The sequence below is a fragment of the Dermacentor albipictus genome, chromosome 4 (genome assembly GCF_038994185.2).
Source record: "Dermacentor albipictus isolate Rhodes 1998 colony chromosome 4, USDA_Dalb.pri_finalv2, whole genome shotgun sequence".
In the NCBI taxonomy this organism is placed as follows: Eukaryota; Metazoa; Arthropoda; class Arachnida; order Ixodida; family Ixodidae; genus Dermacentor; species Dermacentor albipictus.
This window is the reverse complement of record NC_091824.1, coordinates 31,247,410-31,262,302: the sequence shown is the minus strand read 5'-3', so window position 1 is coordinate 31,262,302 and position 14,893 is coordinate 31,247,410. Positions and strand designations below refer to the sequence as shown.

Sequence of the window (14,893 nt, the reverse complement as noted above, 5' to 3'; positions counted from 1 at the left end):
AGCACTCGATCCGGCTCGCTCGCCTGTTTGCTGTGCTGCCGCTCATTGCGCGTCCCCGTGTAGCAGCATAACAGACAATCGAGCGAGCCGGAGCGAGCTCTTTTTTCTCGACCTAATTGATCCATGTTTGTAAATTTTAGCTGCTTGATAACACGTGCATGGGAGCAAAGAAACATACGCCACGCTCTGCAAGTGCGCGTACATACCGGGCGTGCTTTGTTTGTGTTTCTTTTTTACCTGAGCATAATTTAAAAAGCAATCGTATGCCTGTGGTACGTAGCGCAATTCTCCTTCTCGAGCTGCATTGCGCACCACTTGCGCGAGAAATCAAAGTGGCCAGGTTAACCAAAGTTCGCCAAATGTCCTTAAGAGGAAGCTTTAGCCCGGGCCCAACACCGAGGCGGCCTATTCAAACACATGTACAACGCAAAAACGCTTTTCTGAAATAACCAGTGGACCGATGTTAATCAAATTTGTTGCACTTGAAAGAAAAAGTTAAATTCTAGTGACTGTTGGAAGCGGAATTTCGATTTAGGGGCTGGATTTTGTTAAAAGGGTTTTCAAATATACGGCCGTCTGAAAAAAATAGAAGGACGAAGTTTACGAATTCATAGCTCTGCATCAACAACAGATATCGCGGTTCTGTAACCGGCATCCATTAGATAATTCAAAGCGGACAAATTCAATACGTCATTTTACATCTTACTTGAAATTGTTACGTCGGTTACAAAGGTTCTGCAAAAGCTGTATTTCCATATTACAATTTTTCTTATATTCATGTGTAATTAACATATCAATTTTGTCCGCTTTAGATGCACTATTAGATGCAATCCACTGAATCGTAGTATAATTTTTTGTTGTTAAGTTAGAGAGTTGTAAACTTGATAGCTTCGTCTTTGAAAATCTTCGATTTTCCAATTTTTAATAAAAACGTGACGACTTAACTCAAAAATTGAAAAGCAACAGTCACTAGATTTTAAGTTTTTCTTTTAAATGCAACAAACCTCGTGAAGTTTGGTACAGTGGTAGCCGAGAAAAACAAATTCTCCTTTTAAATATATTTAGATAGGAGCACCCGAGCTAAAGCTTCCCCTTAAACATCCCTTTAGACCACGTGTTGCAATTTATGAATTGTAACTGATGAGTTCGTAAGGCATATGCATATAAAATTAATGCTAAGGCTGCGACCGTATTCAAAAGATCAGTTCTCAGAATAGGGAAATCAACGCGTTGGTGTTATCGTTCATACACTGCCTAAGTAGGCGTCATGTTAAAAATAAATGAGTGAACCAACCGTGCAGAGCGGTTCTGTCAAAACTGATGCCGATTAAGAAATTAGTTCCAAGTAGAACCTGCCTTCCGACCTCATCGGCTTCAATTTTTCATTTAGACGTTAGATAAAGAGGTAATTAATTGAATTTAGATTGTTAGTTTAGTGATGTGACTTTTCATTCAGTTATAGGTATGTCCCTTTTACTCCGGTAATCGAATTCGCTCAGTGAAATTGTGCCGTCTCTCTCGGGCGGTTTGTAAAATAATGTTGTCGATATCAAAAAAAAAGTGTTAAACCGTCTATATTAGTGTTTAAATTACCCATCTAATTTTTTTTCTACCTGCTTCCCGTTGCTTTCTTGCACATTAATGTTTTTTGCCTTGATTCGCACGAGGTGGCTACACGGTACTCGACTTCGAGTCCCGTTTCCCTATGTCGTAACGTATTCACAAAAGTTTGTATCCACATCAACCAAATTGAAAAAGAAGGAACACGAACTGCGGAATACTTTCTGGGCAGGGCGCGCGCGGTGTACACCGCGTGGCCCCCTTTTTGTTGATTCGAAGGAAGTCACGCTGCGATCCGCCTGCAGGACCGGCCGCAGTGAGGCAAATTACGCGATTGGACGTGCACGCACTTTGAGCACGCACGAGCTGCGCCTTTTAGGACATAAAAGGCGCAGCTCGCCACGATTTGTGCTCGCCACGACTCGCGAGGCCGTCTGGAACTGTGCGGTCGGATAATTCGCAAATCCTGCGTATAGAGAGACCCCCCCCCCCCCCCCATACGCACCCCCGCTTGCCGACGTTATCTGTGTGTAGCCACCTCGATTGCTGGTGGTGGTGGGTGCGAGGACGTTGCGTGCCTTAAAACCCCTTAAACTTCGTAAAGTAGTGCCACGATATGAAGAATGTCGCCGCCTCCTCGCGCGTTCTGGCCGAGACCGCGTCGCTATTGGCCTAATAGCATCACGTGCGCCCTTGCGCCGCGTATCAGCGCCATTTTTGCTCAAGAAGCGTCTACGGAGTGGTGACGAGCGCATGTTGGCGCCTTTGCTACGCTCCAATAGTGTAGGCGGCGCCACGGTCGAGGAGGGAGCGTGAAAGAGAGGAGAAACGAGGAGGAGGAGAGTGTCGCTGCTTTACAAAATTTAAGGGGTTTTACCGTGCCGGTCTGCCTACTTTCCATCTTGCCAGAACTCTCTCTCTCTCTCTCTGCAGCAAATGTCGGCGCGCTTGTGCACGCAGGTCGTACGAGGAAGCACGCGAAGGGCTGAGGACCTTCGGGGTGGCCAGGCTCGGCGACACGCGCCTTCTGGTCACCACGGACATCGTGAGTCCGACTCGACCGCATAAACTCGCTGCGTAAGAAGGCTTTCGCCGAAGGGCAACATGCTGGACGCACGAAGAGATGCGCGCAGGCATAGCGAGACAAAAAGAAGGGAGGCAGGATGGTTGAAGTAACAGCAGCCCGTCTGAACGGGGGCATACATGGGCGCCATCAGGCCCGTGCGTATACATTGCGACGAGTATATAACTCGATTATAAAGAACCCGATTAAAAAGCGAATTATTTGCCCTATAACGAACACAACAACTCTATTGACCGATACTCGTATGCAATATAGCAGCATCGTAACCAGTTGCGTAGCCAGGAATCGGTGTCCGGGAGGGAGGGGCACGTGTTTTAAAAAAAAATATCACATTACATTTATATAGTCATTTATATTGTTTCTGCTTTATTTCACTTTTTTTTAATCTGCGCAGGGAGTGGTCGTTCACTTGGATCTTTACAAGGCGAGAACATCACCTAAAGTGTTCAGTCCAAAGAAAAAGCGTACGTATATTAAGCAGGGTGGTCAGTGTTCCGACTTGCAAAGTACAGTACAATTGTGATTCAGTGAGGAAGTAGAATTCCACGGAAAAAATATAGACGCGCAGATCACCCGCACCGTGGGAATCAATTTTGTGAGAAACATTTTGCAGGGAGCTGGCGCCAGTTGCCTGCAAAAATGCTCCGCATAACCTTGATGAAGCAGAGCATCAATTCCCGTATCGCCTGGGATATGCATTCTTTCTCTCTCCACCAGAGTTAGTTCTGGAAACTCTAACTAGATGTACAACATGCCTGTTGTAACTCTAAGTATGCGACAGCATACTTAGAGTTAGCGATGCTGAGTGCTGGTATAGTTTGTCTTCTCTTAGTTTTACTGTGTGACTAAACAATAAATACCACAATAGGTAGCAAGGTGGTCCAATACTATTTATGACGTTTTACTTCTAAGAAAGCCCTATCTTCTCATTCATAACGCTGTTTCACGTCATGTCACGTTCAAGAGAAGCCCAACCATTTCTATCCCGACATCTTCACGGTCTCGCAGCGCCGTTAAATGAGCTTCAAGACAGTGAGGTGAAATTATCGGCTTAGAAATATTTTAAAAAGACAAAACACTTTAGTACTCTATTATCGTTTTGAGACCCGAGCACATCCGGGGTACATAATTACTTTTCATGTCGATTCTTATCTCCTGGCAGGCACGTACCCAGGATCTTTTTCGGGGGGCGGGGGGGGGGAGGGGGGGAAGGCAACCCTAGGTAACTTTTCTAGGAAAATGAGGGGGGCACCTTTACTAGTACAAATGGGAATGATGCCTACCGTCTGCCATAAAGACGCGTAAACCCGCAAGAAAGAAATGAAATAAGGTCTATCTCACAGATATACGTTTGTGACACGTACCTCTCATTTGCATGACAAACAAGGAACCACAACAAATAGACTCACGCAGAAAAGAAGCGCAGGAAGAACACTGCCAAGAACAAGTAAACAAGCGAGTCTCAAATAAAGATTTGTAGTAGAGCTTTTTGTATTAGGTCGGGAAGCAATATAGAGAAATATATATTTTCGGCACAATGACACTTCTCTTGAATCCCTCGTTTACTGCTCTACCAAGTGGCAAGACCGACTCGTATTGTTATTTGGGGAAGTTGCGTAACGATGCGTGGCCGCCGGTCCCGTACAACCGCGTGGAGCGCAGGACACTGCGCTTCTAGACGTACAGCGTCCACCGCGGGAGATTAGAAAAACACCCACATAAGCACACCAGAGAAGTAGCTACGTCAGGCGGCTCGACTGATAATCGTAGAAGCGTCATTCAAAACACGCTGAATCATTCTCCACTTCCGGCGGCGTTTCCTCTACTTCCTTTTTAAATAAAATGATGTTGATCCTAAATATTTTCACAAACAACGGTTACATTTGTTAATTTTGCTTTTCCTTCCTGTTTGGCTGTTGCCTCGACTCTCTCCCTTAGTAGATCGCGTAATTTCTGAACTCCTTGCGACTCGTGTTTCCAGTTGTCAATTTGCGCGGAAAGTACTGTACAATTAGCGAAAAACCAGACGAGGTAACGGGTGGCATTAATATTGCTTTTGGGTTTAACGGTTATTGTAGGGTTGGACTACGGACGCGGTTTGGCATGATCTTATTTTCCACCTTTCTAACCCACATCGTAGGTATACGGTTCCGAGGATCTGCCAGCGTCGTGGCGAGCCGTCACGCGAAGAAGTAATGAGGCAAAAGGGAAAGTTAAACGCAGCTGGCGTTTTCTCCCGCTGCAACTCGTTCCAAGAGCATACAGAGCTTACAACGAACTGAATCCCTTTCCTGGTCCCTAGATGAGCCTAAATAAAGAACGTCGATCTAACGAAGGAAGAGCGAGGCGCGTGACCCTTGCAATGGATGGTGCCAACTGAACGCATCTCGACTTAATCGCGCGGGCACCGATGGATGAGAAAACTGGCCTTCAAACGCCAGGAGATACCGTTAACTACCGCCATCCAAAAGGAGTCAAAGAGGCAGCAAACTGTTGACCGCCGAATAGCTGTCAAGTCTCAAGCTTGATTTGGCGGCGCTTTGGGAATTTGTGGGAGGAGTTGGGGCGTGGACGGTGGAGGAGGTAGGCCACTTATTTGGGGGGGGGGGGGGTCTCGGGCCCCCTCTTAGGTACGTGCCTGTATTCTGGCATTTCCTGAACGGGAAAACACAATTTATTTATTTTCCTTTTCTAGGGGTAATTCTATAAGCGGCAGCATTGGAAGGGCAGAAAGAGAGAAATATACGTACTTTTATTTTCTGAAGCGGTAATCCTATAGTCGGGACCCGGTTCACCCTAGGTGGGAAGATTCCTTATTCCAAGAACCCTCTGGCTGGGGCTGCCTCGTTGGCTCGGGCGACGAGACTGCGTTGGTCGTCCAGGTCACAAGAGGGATGTTTGGCCTCCCACGTTTCAGCGACGATATGGATGTGCTTTAACACGGTGTGCTGCTCTTCAGCCTCCATGAGGCGTCCTTGTTTGGAGCCGTCTTGTGGAGCTTGTGAGGTGGGGTCTGTGGATGTGTCGTGCCGTGGGCAATCCTGGAATGTGTGTTGCAGGCTGTGCGGCGCGTCGCAGCGGGTGCATGCTCACGAGTAATGCGTACATAGAGTCTGTGCATGATTATTCCGTGTACGTAGGTGTTTGTCAGTATAGGCGGCAGAAGATGACTCCTTCCTGTTTGCTGAGGTTCTTTTGTGGTGAAGGGTGCGTTCTTCTGCTAAGTCAGTGGTGTCGCGGAAGCTCCGAGCAGTTTAGGGCGATGCCATCAACGTTGGCGACTGGCCGGGGAGGCAGGAAAGCCCGGCTGGTATGCTCGCGGGAAGCGGCGTGTTTCCGCCTCGTTTGCCGTCGTGCCCCGATGGTCTTGAATCCAAGTGGTGTGAGTGTTGGGGAGCGTGTGCGCGGGTGAGGTGATTATCTCGGGCGCGGTTTCTGACGTGCGTCCTTCTTCGATAGTTGCGAGCTGTTGCATGGGAGTCGATGAAGATTGCTGCGACTTCATGGCAAGTTGTTATCGCCACATCGATTGCCGTTTCCTCTGCCGTCTCGGCGACTCTTGCCCTGGATGGTGACAGCTGCGAGTTCTTCGACTTGGTGATCCGTGACGCTTAGGGCAAACGCGGTTCGTTTAATGTACCTGGCAGCATCGGTGTACCTCGTATCAGGGTCTAGCGCTTAGAAGGACATCAAATGTTATACGCTTAATGTATATCTCACGTAGCCACAGCCGTTTCAGTCAGGAACAGGCCCTCGTGACTCAGTCATAAAACATCACGCCGCGATAATATAAGCGGGAGACTATATATATACAGCTTTGGAAACGAAGCAGAATCTCAGGTACGAGATTGCTCATTTGGGCTAGATGGTTGAACATCGACATATTGAATAAAAAGCGCAGAAAGATAGAAGTAAGGGGAGACGCTTAAGTTGCCTGCTTCTCTTGTCTCTTTCACTTTGTTGTTGTTATCTGTGTTTGTTTCTGCTCTTTCCTCCTGTGTATATTTCACTTCCTTCGAATAAAGCCACCAGGTAATATTGTTGCGGATGAGATGGATATATTTACAAAGTGATCTAGGGGGCGCACAGACGAGATTGCAGGCAGTCGGGCCTATTTCTACACCGCGCGCCGTTCTTCCATCTCCTTAAGTTCGGCCCCGGTGCGCAGCGTAACAATATCATCACCCATGTTGTCACCTAACCTAAGTCGTACCTGTCTGCCCTGTTTGTTCAATATGTCGACGATCTCGGGGCTTATTCGCGAAAATTGGCGTCATGGGTGCCATTGTAGCGAAACGTAAATTTCACATTTAGCTCATAATTTTATAACCACTTGATGTTGCATACTTAAAGCTCTTGCTGAAAACGACGTCCAATACTTTAATTGAAAGGTGGTTTATCCCAAATATTAGTTGCACCACTCCTTATCCTGTTTAACAATCTTCAAGCTTGCTCCGCGGAGCGGGGGTGAGAGGGCGCATTCAGGCCTACACCAGAAGCGATCCACACTAAGCGTGGACCAGACGGCAACACCGCTCCATTTCGCAGGGAATAGTGCTCCAGAACATTCCGCACACACTGTTCTACCAACCTGTGGAATCACATTTCAAAAAAATTCGAGCAGGGCAGGTATAGGCCGGCAGCGTCAAGAGGGGCTGCCTCCACGTATAGCGAACGCGGTGCGGCAGCCAGGCCTCGCGCCAGGGGGCGCCACTCAAAGAACTAAGCATTCGCAAATTGTTGTGAGGGATGAAGACGTCTTTGAAGGAGACAACGCGCCTCGGTACATCAGAGACGTTATTAGGGATAACTGCGGCAAGAAAGAGGGTCCACACTACAGCAGATACACCAGATACAGCACCGGAAAAGCACGAGAGATCAAAATTTAGCGCAGAAAGCGTTTACTAAAAAAAAGCAGAAAAGAAAATGCCCCTAATAAGACGTACGCAAGATCCGATGAAATATCAACACAGCTAATTAAACAACTGGGTCCGAAGAGCAAGGAACTACTAACTGATGCCACGGAGCAAGTTATTAAAATGAAGAAAATTCCGTTTGGGTGGCGTGAAAGCAGGATGAACCTTATCTACAAGGGGAAAGGTGATAAGGATAAGACGAGTTCGTGCAGGCCAGTTACAGTAACTTCGGTAATATGCAGGGAGTTATTTTAGCTGCACCAAAATTTTTAAAATGGCCGTGGCACATAGCACAGTTCTCACACTTGATTGAAATTACTGGATGAGGCGGCCATTACTTCTGCAAAAGAAAATCAAAATACTTTATTGAATTATTATCAAATTACGCTAATTACCTTAGTAATGAATTACCTCACGCACATATTTTGAACTACTAATGGTAGCTCGTGAGCATGCAAAACATCGACTTAGAACTAATTCTGAGGACGGTATACCGGTTTCAAGATATGCGTCGTCAAACTTGCGGTAAAAATACGCTGTTCCACTTATTTTTAAAGAAAACGCCGTTTTATGCATTGGAGTACAAAAGTAACTGGAATTCCAATCCATTTTTGGGGACATTTAGAAAATTCATATATGGAAACTGGCGTAGTCCTGAGAATTCGTTTTAAGTCGATATACTTTGCCTACTCGCTAGCTACAATTCGAAGCTTCAAATATTTGTCCTAAATAATTAACTAGAAAGTTATTTAGCGTAATTAAGTTATTTAACTTATCATCTTGATTTCTCCTAAAAGCAATGGCCGCCTCATCGAGTAATTTAGATCAAGAGTTAGAATTGTGACATATGCCACATGCAATTATTACAAATTTGGTGCAGCTAAAAAAAACGCCGTGTGTAAAATATCATGGCAAGCCATAACATAAAAGCTGTCGTAGTGGGTGGAGAAAAGCTATATACTGTGTATGTGTGGGGGGAGGGGGGGAACTACAGAATGTGTTCAAACCAGGCAGACGCTTGAGAAGAGGATAGTATATTTGTACTAACGCGGCGCATAGGGAGTTTAATAGCTTAGAATACTTTTTTAGTAGTATTTGTAGATATGAAGGGAGCTTATGACAACGTAGACAGGGAATTGCTATCTAATATTTTCAAGCAGATGGGCATCGACGAAGATTTCGTGGAGCTGTTGAGTGAGCTCGATATAGAGGGACAACCGAGTATACAAATTGTATGGGAAGGCCGCAAATGCAATGAAGAAGCGGTGGAATTTCACCACGGACTAAAGCAGAGACATCCTCTCTCTCCATTTTTGTTCACCCCCTATGTTGAGGGCATATAAAGACGACTGTAAAGCAGTGAATTGGGTGTTGATCTGTCTTACATTCGTAATTGGTAAAAGGTGCAACAGAAGGTCGTCGAGGGGCTGATGTATGCGGACGACATTGTGCTACTAGCGGTCAATGCGAGGAATTTACAGAGCCTGGCGAATATAAGTGACAACGGAGTGGCAAATCGAGGCCTTAAGTTTAGCACATGGAAATAAGGAATTGTGATCTTTATTGAAGAGACAAGTGATGACGTCGTATCAATTCAACGACAAGTCATAGACAAGCAATATGAGCATCTGGCTGTACACATAAACGCAGACCTACTCAAAGGTAAACATTCGGCGGATATATCTGCCCGGTTTGGGACGACTGACTTAAAAGAGAAGAAAACTCCAACCGAGATTTATTTTAAAAGACCGACTTTTCGGAACTCGACCGTCTCCTTCTTCAGGGGTGAGATTGTGTGAGGCATAGCAATGCGTTTTTTGAGTGCTTTGACTGGCGCGCGGACTGTAGTCCTTGAAAGTAAACGGCGGTAAGTGTTCCTGGCGAACGAATGATTTTAGCCGACGTCTTCTGGGTGTGCCAGCATTCCAACAGGAACCGCCGCCAGACGTTGTTTTCTTCCTCCAAGGCGACAGACCTACTCAGGCATCCACCAAGATAACCTAAAAGTGAAAGGGAAGCGGAACGCAGCTGCAATGAAGCATAGAGCACTTTGGGGCTACAATAAATATGAGGTGGTGTGAGGAATCCGGAACAGTGTAACGGTGCCAGCTCTAATGTCCGCAAATACCATTCTGTGCTGTGACTCAGAAATCTTGTCGAAGGCAGTGGGACACTGGCTTTGTGGGCGCAAGGTAAAACCACAAATGCGTCAGTGCAAGGTGGCATAGGTTGGGCTTCTTTTCATATGAGTCATATGAAAGTCATATGAGTCTTATGAAAGTCACATGAGCGCAGAGCAAGATTAGTTTTTAAGAAAGACTAAGGAACATGGGATCGAAATGAATGGGTGGATAAAGTGCACAAGTGTCTGAACCTCAAAAGTGTTGATACGGAATGGAGAAAGAGGTCAAGAAAGTTGGCAGCCAAGTACAGGTTAATTGAAGGTGTAATTAGACAAGCAGGGGTAATAAAAAATAATGTACGTTTGGGCATGTCGGACAAAACAAAGCGGTCGCAACAACACGCTGCGCTCATTTGGCTTTGTCAGAGCTAGAACAACATTTTTTTCTGTTTGTTTTGACAGGACACTCGCTTATACAACAATGTTAAGAGGAAGCTTTAGCTCGTATGCTCCTGTGTAAATACATGTAACAGGAGAATTCATTTTTCTCGGCAACCACTACGCCAATTTTGACGAGTTTTGTTGCATTTAAAAGGAAAGCTTAAAACCTACTGACGGTTGGTTTCGAATTTTCGATTTAGGTTGTCAATTTTTTATTACAAACTGGCAAAAATCGAAAATTTTCAGAAAACGACACTATCAAGTTTATAGCTATGTAACTAAGCAAGGAAAAATGATATCACAATTCTGTGAATTACATATGATAGTACATCTAAAGCGGAAAAAATTGATTGTTACTCATAGATCTAAAAAAGATTCAGTAATATGGAAATACAGCTTTTGGGGAACCCTTGCAAACAACGTAACAAATTCACGCAAAATATAAAGTGACATATCGAATTTGTCCGCGATATCGAAGAACCGCGATATCTGTTCTTGATGCAGAGCTATTAATTTATTAGCTTCGTGCGTCTATATTATTTTTTCGGACTTGCGAATTCTTCAAAATTCTCTTAACGAAATTCATGCCCTAAATAGAAATTTTGCTTCCAACAGTCAATAGAATTTATGTTGTTCTCTCAGTTACAACAAGCTTCATTAAAATCAGTCCTGGAGTTATCTCAGAAAAGCGTTTTTGTGTTTTACATGTATTTGAATAGGCCGCATTGGAGTTGGGCCCGAGCTGAAGCTTCCTCTTAATTCGTGTAGTTTACGACGGTAATCTAGAGTCTTATTTTCGCTATGTTTAGAAAACGCCTGGTGCCACTTGTTAGTAGGGCGAACAAGAAAACTGGTAATACATGGTTTGGACGTGTTCTTATTATTACTTGGGATACTTGGAACGTAGGTGTCGGTGAGGTTAGTGAACTTCTGTGTGGATATATTTAGACTCATAGCAGTGGGTGGTTAGCAGGGGGTCTAAATACGTGGAACTTTCATTGCTGCAAATAAGAACAAGAAGTTTCATAGGAAGGCCAAATCGGGACAAATAGAAAGCATATCAATTAGATTTAGTAGACACTCACTAAATTTAAATTTGGCAAGTATTTTAGCAGTAAAGAAGGCAGCGAAAAATAAGCACCTGCGAGTAAGATCGACAGCACAGAGGGCACACATAGGAGTTACATGAACGTGTTATCGGCGTCGACAAATGTTGACGTACTAATATCACATTCTTTTACGATATCACGCGTTTGCGAGTATGTATACACAGATATAAGTTGAAAGCTTAGTCGGTTCTAGCACTAATACTAGCGTCGTTATATTTTGACTTTGTCAATAATCACATTCCCTTGCATAACGAATGTTGACCCATGCAGGAGTGGTGTTATTCACCGTGTTTGACCGTTCAACGCTGTAATCTCTCTTCCTGCTTCCATTTTCAGCTTGGGCTGCTCAGGAGTGCTGTATCTCATTGTCTCCTCATCACCCATCATTCTTTCTCGTAAGCCAACCCTTTTTATCTCTTCGAATTTTTCAAACACTTATATCTTCTTCAAATTTCCTGCTTTTCTCCTTAAGCACAGCACATCCAGCCGATTCCTTGCGCTCTCCTAACCCCCATGTGGTACCATTTCGCTTTCCTCTGCCGCCGAAGGCATCCGATGCCTTTCACCGTCACTAATGCATGTTGTTTGCAGCCTTACCTGGCGTCAGGCGTCGTAACGCCTGAAATATATATATATAGCCACCCGCCGTAGTTGCTTAGTGGCTATGGTGTTAGGCTGCTTAGCACAAGGTCGCGGGATCAAATCCCGGCCATGGCGGCCGCATTTCGATGGGGGCGAAATGCGAAAGCACCCGTGTACATAGATTTAGGTGCACGTTAAAGAACCGCAGGTGGTCGAAATTTCCGGAGTCCTCCACTACGGCGTGCCTCATAATGAGAAAGTGGTTTTGGCACATAAAACCCCATAATTTACTATATGTGGCCGTCGGTGTAGCACAATTGGTAGGGCATCGCATGCGTAATACTAAAGTTGTTAGCTTGGTCCCCACTGTGGACTTGTTATCTTTTCGTCCGCTTTCATTTGCCCGTTTCCTCATCATTTTCCACTTTCCAATTTCAGCCACAGCTAATTACCCCTATATATTGCTTAGCGTCATTATCTGCGGGCAATGATGCTGGAAATGCTGCAAGATGTGTTCTGGAAACTCGGCTACTGCGCTTTTTGAAGATGCCACACATTCTACCGCAGGTGGCGAGCAGGGATGGCGCTCTCAGACTGCATTCTCTCGAGTACGGTGAGTCCGCAACCTAAAGTACATGTTTTAGTAAGCTTATGTCGTCGTCGCCGAGCAACGTAACGTGGAAGTCCAGGACGGCGGACGCATGACTTGCGAATGCGTCGCATTTTCGTTACTGGCAGAAGGGTTACAACCTCGTTATAACCAAATGACTTTATTACAACTTTTTCGCTGCTCCAATTGCAATGAATGCCTTTTACAACGAATTATTCAAGTGGAGTGGCACCGGACATCGCTTAGATTAATGTATAGTTCTGAGTGCGAAGCGGGAAATCGGAACACGACCGCTGTTATGCAGCACACGTACAGGGACTCATTTGCTTGTCTTTCTCGTGTCAATTTTAATTAGCAGAGTGTTCAAGCTCGAGGTCACTCCACCAGGTGGCGGCAGCTCCTATGGCTGCGTCACGTGATGATAACCAATACACGAAAGAGCTGCTCGCGGCAACGAGCAGAAGTTCTCGCCTGTCACGTCGCCATTGTATAGAGTTCGATGTCATTTCAACGTTTTACGAGCTCCTAGAGATTGTTGAGGTACATTTCCCGCACTATACTACAGCTCATTTAGGGCATATATGCTTTTACTGAAATGTCGTTTATAACGAAATTCCCGTTCTGTCCAGCTGGTTTCTTTGTAACGTATAGGATTACTGTGCTCCGCTCACGCGCAAGCTGAAGTCCATCCGTCCATCGATCCATGTTTCATGGTGTATATTTAAATCTGCGCCAATACGTACTCACTGCTCTGCTATCGATCTAGCTATTGATACTTTTTTATTTTCTTCTTTATTATTATTATTATTTATTTATTTATTTATTTTATTTTTTTGCTGCTACCCCTTGACGGCAGAGCAAGCCGTGTGGGAGTGGGACCCGCTGGAGAGGACGGAGCTTGGAGCGCTCATTTGGAGCCCCTGTGCTCCAACGCAGTTCTACGTCACCACGGCGGCCGGAGAGGTGACCACCTGGGACCTGTCGATGAAGCACGACGGCCCCACAGGAGTCGCCAGGTTTCCGTCTTCCAGGTGTGTTCATTCTGCCGAAACACCAGTTGCAAAACCTCAAGTTGACAGGTGCATCTCGAGAGTCGTAGCGCAGTGTGAGGACGTATAGCTAGGGCAGGACGAACCACGGGAGTTTATGCGCCGACTCGCAGTCCGTTAACAACCACACTCCCGTCCCGCGTAGTTGTTCCACGTATTGTGTCGTGAAACTGTGCTGTTCTTGAAACGGGCGTCGACCAGCTTGCCCTACTGATTAGCAGGTTTGCTGCAAAGGACGTGGATCGAAGAGAACCAGTAGCAGCGTCTTCGGTCGTACATTTCGAGCTTATGATAATATGAAAACGCCGTGACGAATGTGCCAGTCCTTTGATGCTCGAGATTTCTGACATAGCGATACGGTGACATCGGTCCTAAGCTTCCGTCCGATTTGTTACCCATTTAGTTCCGTTAGTTCAATTCTCTGTCTTTCAAAACTCTTTATAGAACTGAACGGCGTCAGTGCTGTCGACTTCTATGTATATATATATATATATATATATATATATATATATATATATATATATATATATATATGGCGCGTGCCAACTTCTTGAGAGTAGTGTTAACCGTAATCTGCTGTTAGAGTTCACCCCTACAAGATACGACATCGAAGCAATCCGTTGCGCAGAAATCTGATAAAGATGTGTCCCCTGTACATCGTTTTGCCTGTGACCGTGTTTCATCGGATCAGCGCTGTTATCGTGTTATCGCTCGGTGTGAGACGCGCCTGCATGTGTCCGAAACTTCTTGAACATATTCGCCGGATAAATTAAATTGTGGGGTTTATTGTCTCGAAACTTCTCGATGGGTTCTAAGAAGCGTGGTTTTCCGGAACGTTCCGGTTTAACTTTGACCGCCCGGGGTTCTTTAAGTTGCACCAATAGCCCACTGCATGGCAGTTTTTTTTTTATTGCGATAGCAATGATATGGACACTCCAGGCGCAGTTCTACCGCCGGCATCGCCGTCGCCGTGATGTTCTGTATAGAGTCCAAGGGCGATAAAACCGTCGCCTTACGCCGTTCCTGCATGTGCGAATGAAAGCGTGTGACGGTGAGCGGGCGAACGCCGTTCAATCTCGCGTGCGCGAGCGAGGAACGCGGCCCGGATGCGTGCCCTCTCCTGTGGCGCGCGCGGCAGAAGGGGTGAGGCGAAGGAGGAGGGGCGTTCTTCTCCGGCGTAAAACCCCTTAAACTTCGCAAAGTAGTGACACTCTCCTCCTCCGCCTTCCCTCTTCCTCGTTTCTCCTCTCTTTCACGCTCCCTCCTCGACCATGGCGCCGCCTACAGCGCTCGAGCGTAGCAACGGCGCCAACATGCGCTCCTCGCCACTCCGTAGACGCTTCTCGAGCAAAAATGGCGCTGATGCACGGCGCGAGGTCCCACGTGATGCTATCAGGCCAAAAGCGACGCGGCGTCGGCC

The 14,893-nt window shown here is 45.9% G+C and overlaps 1 protein-coding gene across 7 annotated transcripts in view; it reads left to right on the top strand.

Moving 5' to 3' along the window:
• LOC135900150 (cytoplasmic dynein 2 intermediate chain 1) overlaps positions 1–14,893 on the top strand; it is a 120,295-nt gene that overhangs the window by 102,444 nt on the left and 2,958 nt on the right. For 6 of the 7 annotated variants that reach the window (XM_070536880.1, XM_070536882.1, XM_070536881.1 and 3 more), the window contains 5 exons: positions 2,521–2,605; positions 3,039–3,108; positions 11,569–11,627; positions 12,382–12,427; positions 13,281–13,455. In XM_070536880.1, the coding sequence (XP_070392981.1) occupies positions 2,521–2,605; positions 3,039–3,108; positions 11,569–11,627; positions 12,382–12,427; positions 13,281–13,455 (435 nt within the window). The remainder of the gene's footprint in view (positions 1–2,520; positions 2,606–3,038; positions 3,109–11,568; positions 11,628–12,381; positions 12,428–13,280; positions 13,456–14,893) is intronic. The other variant, XR_010563805.1, reaches the window with a different exon arrangement.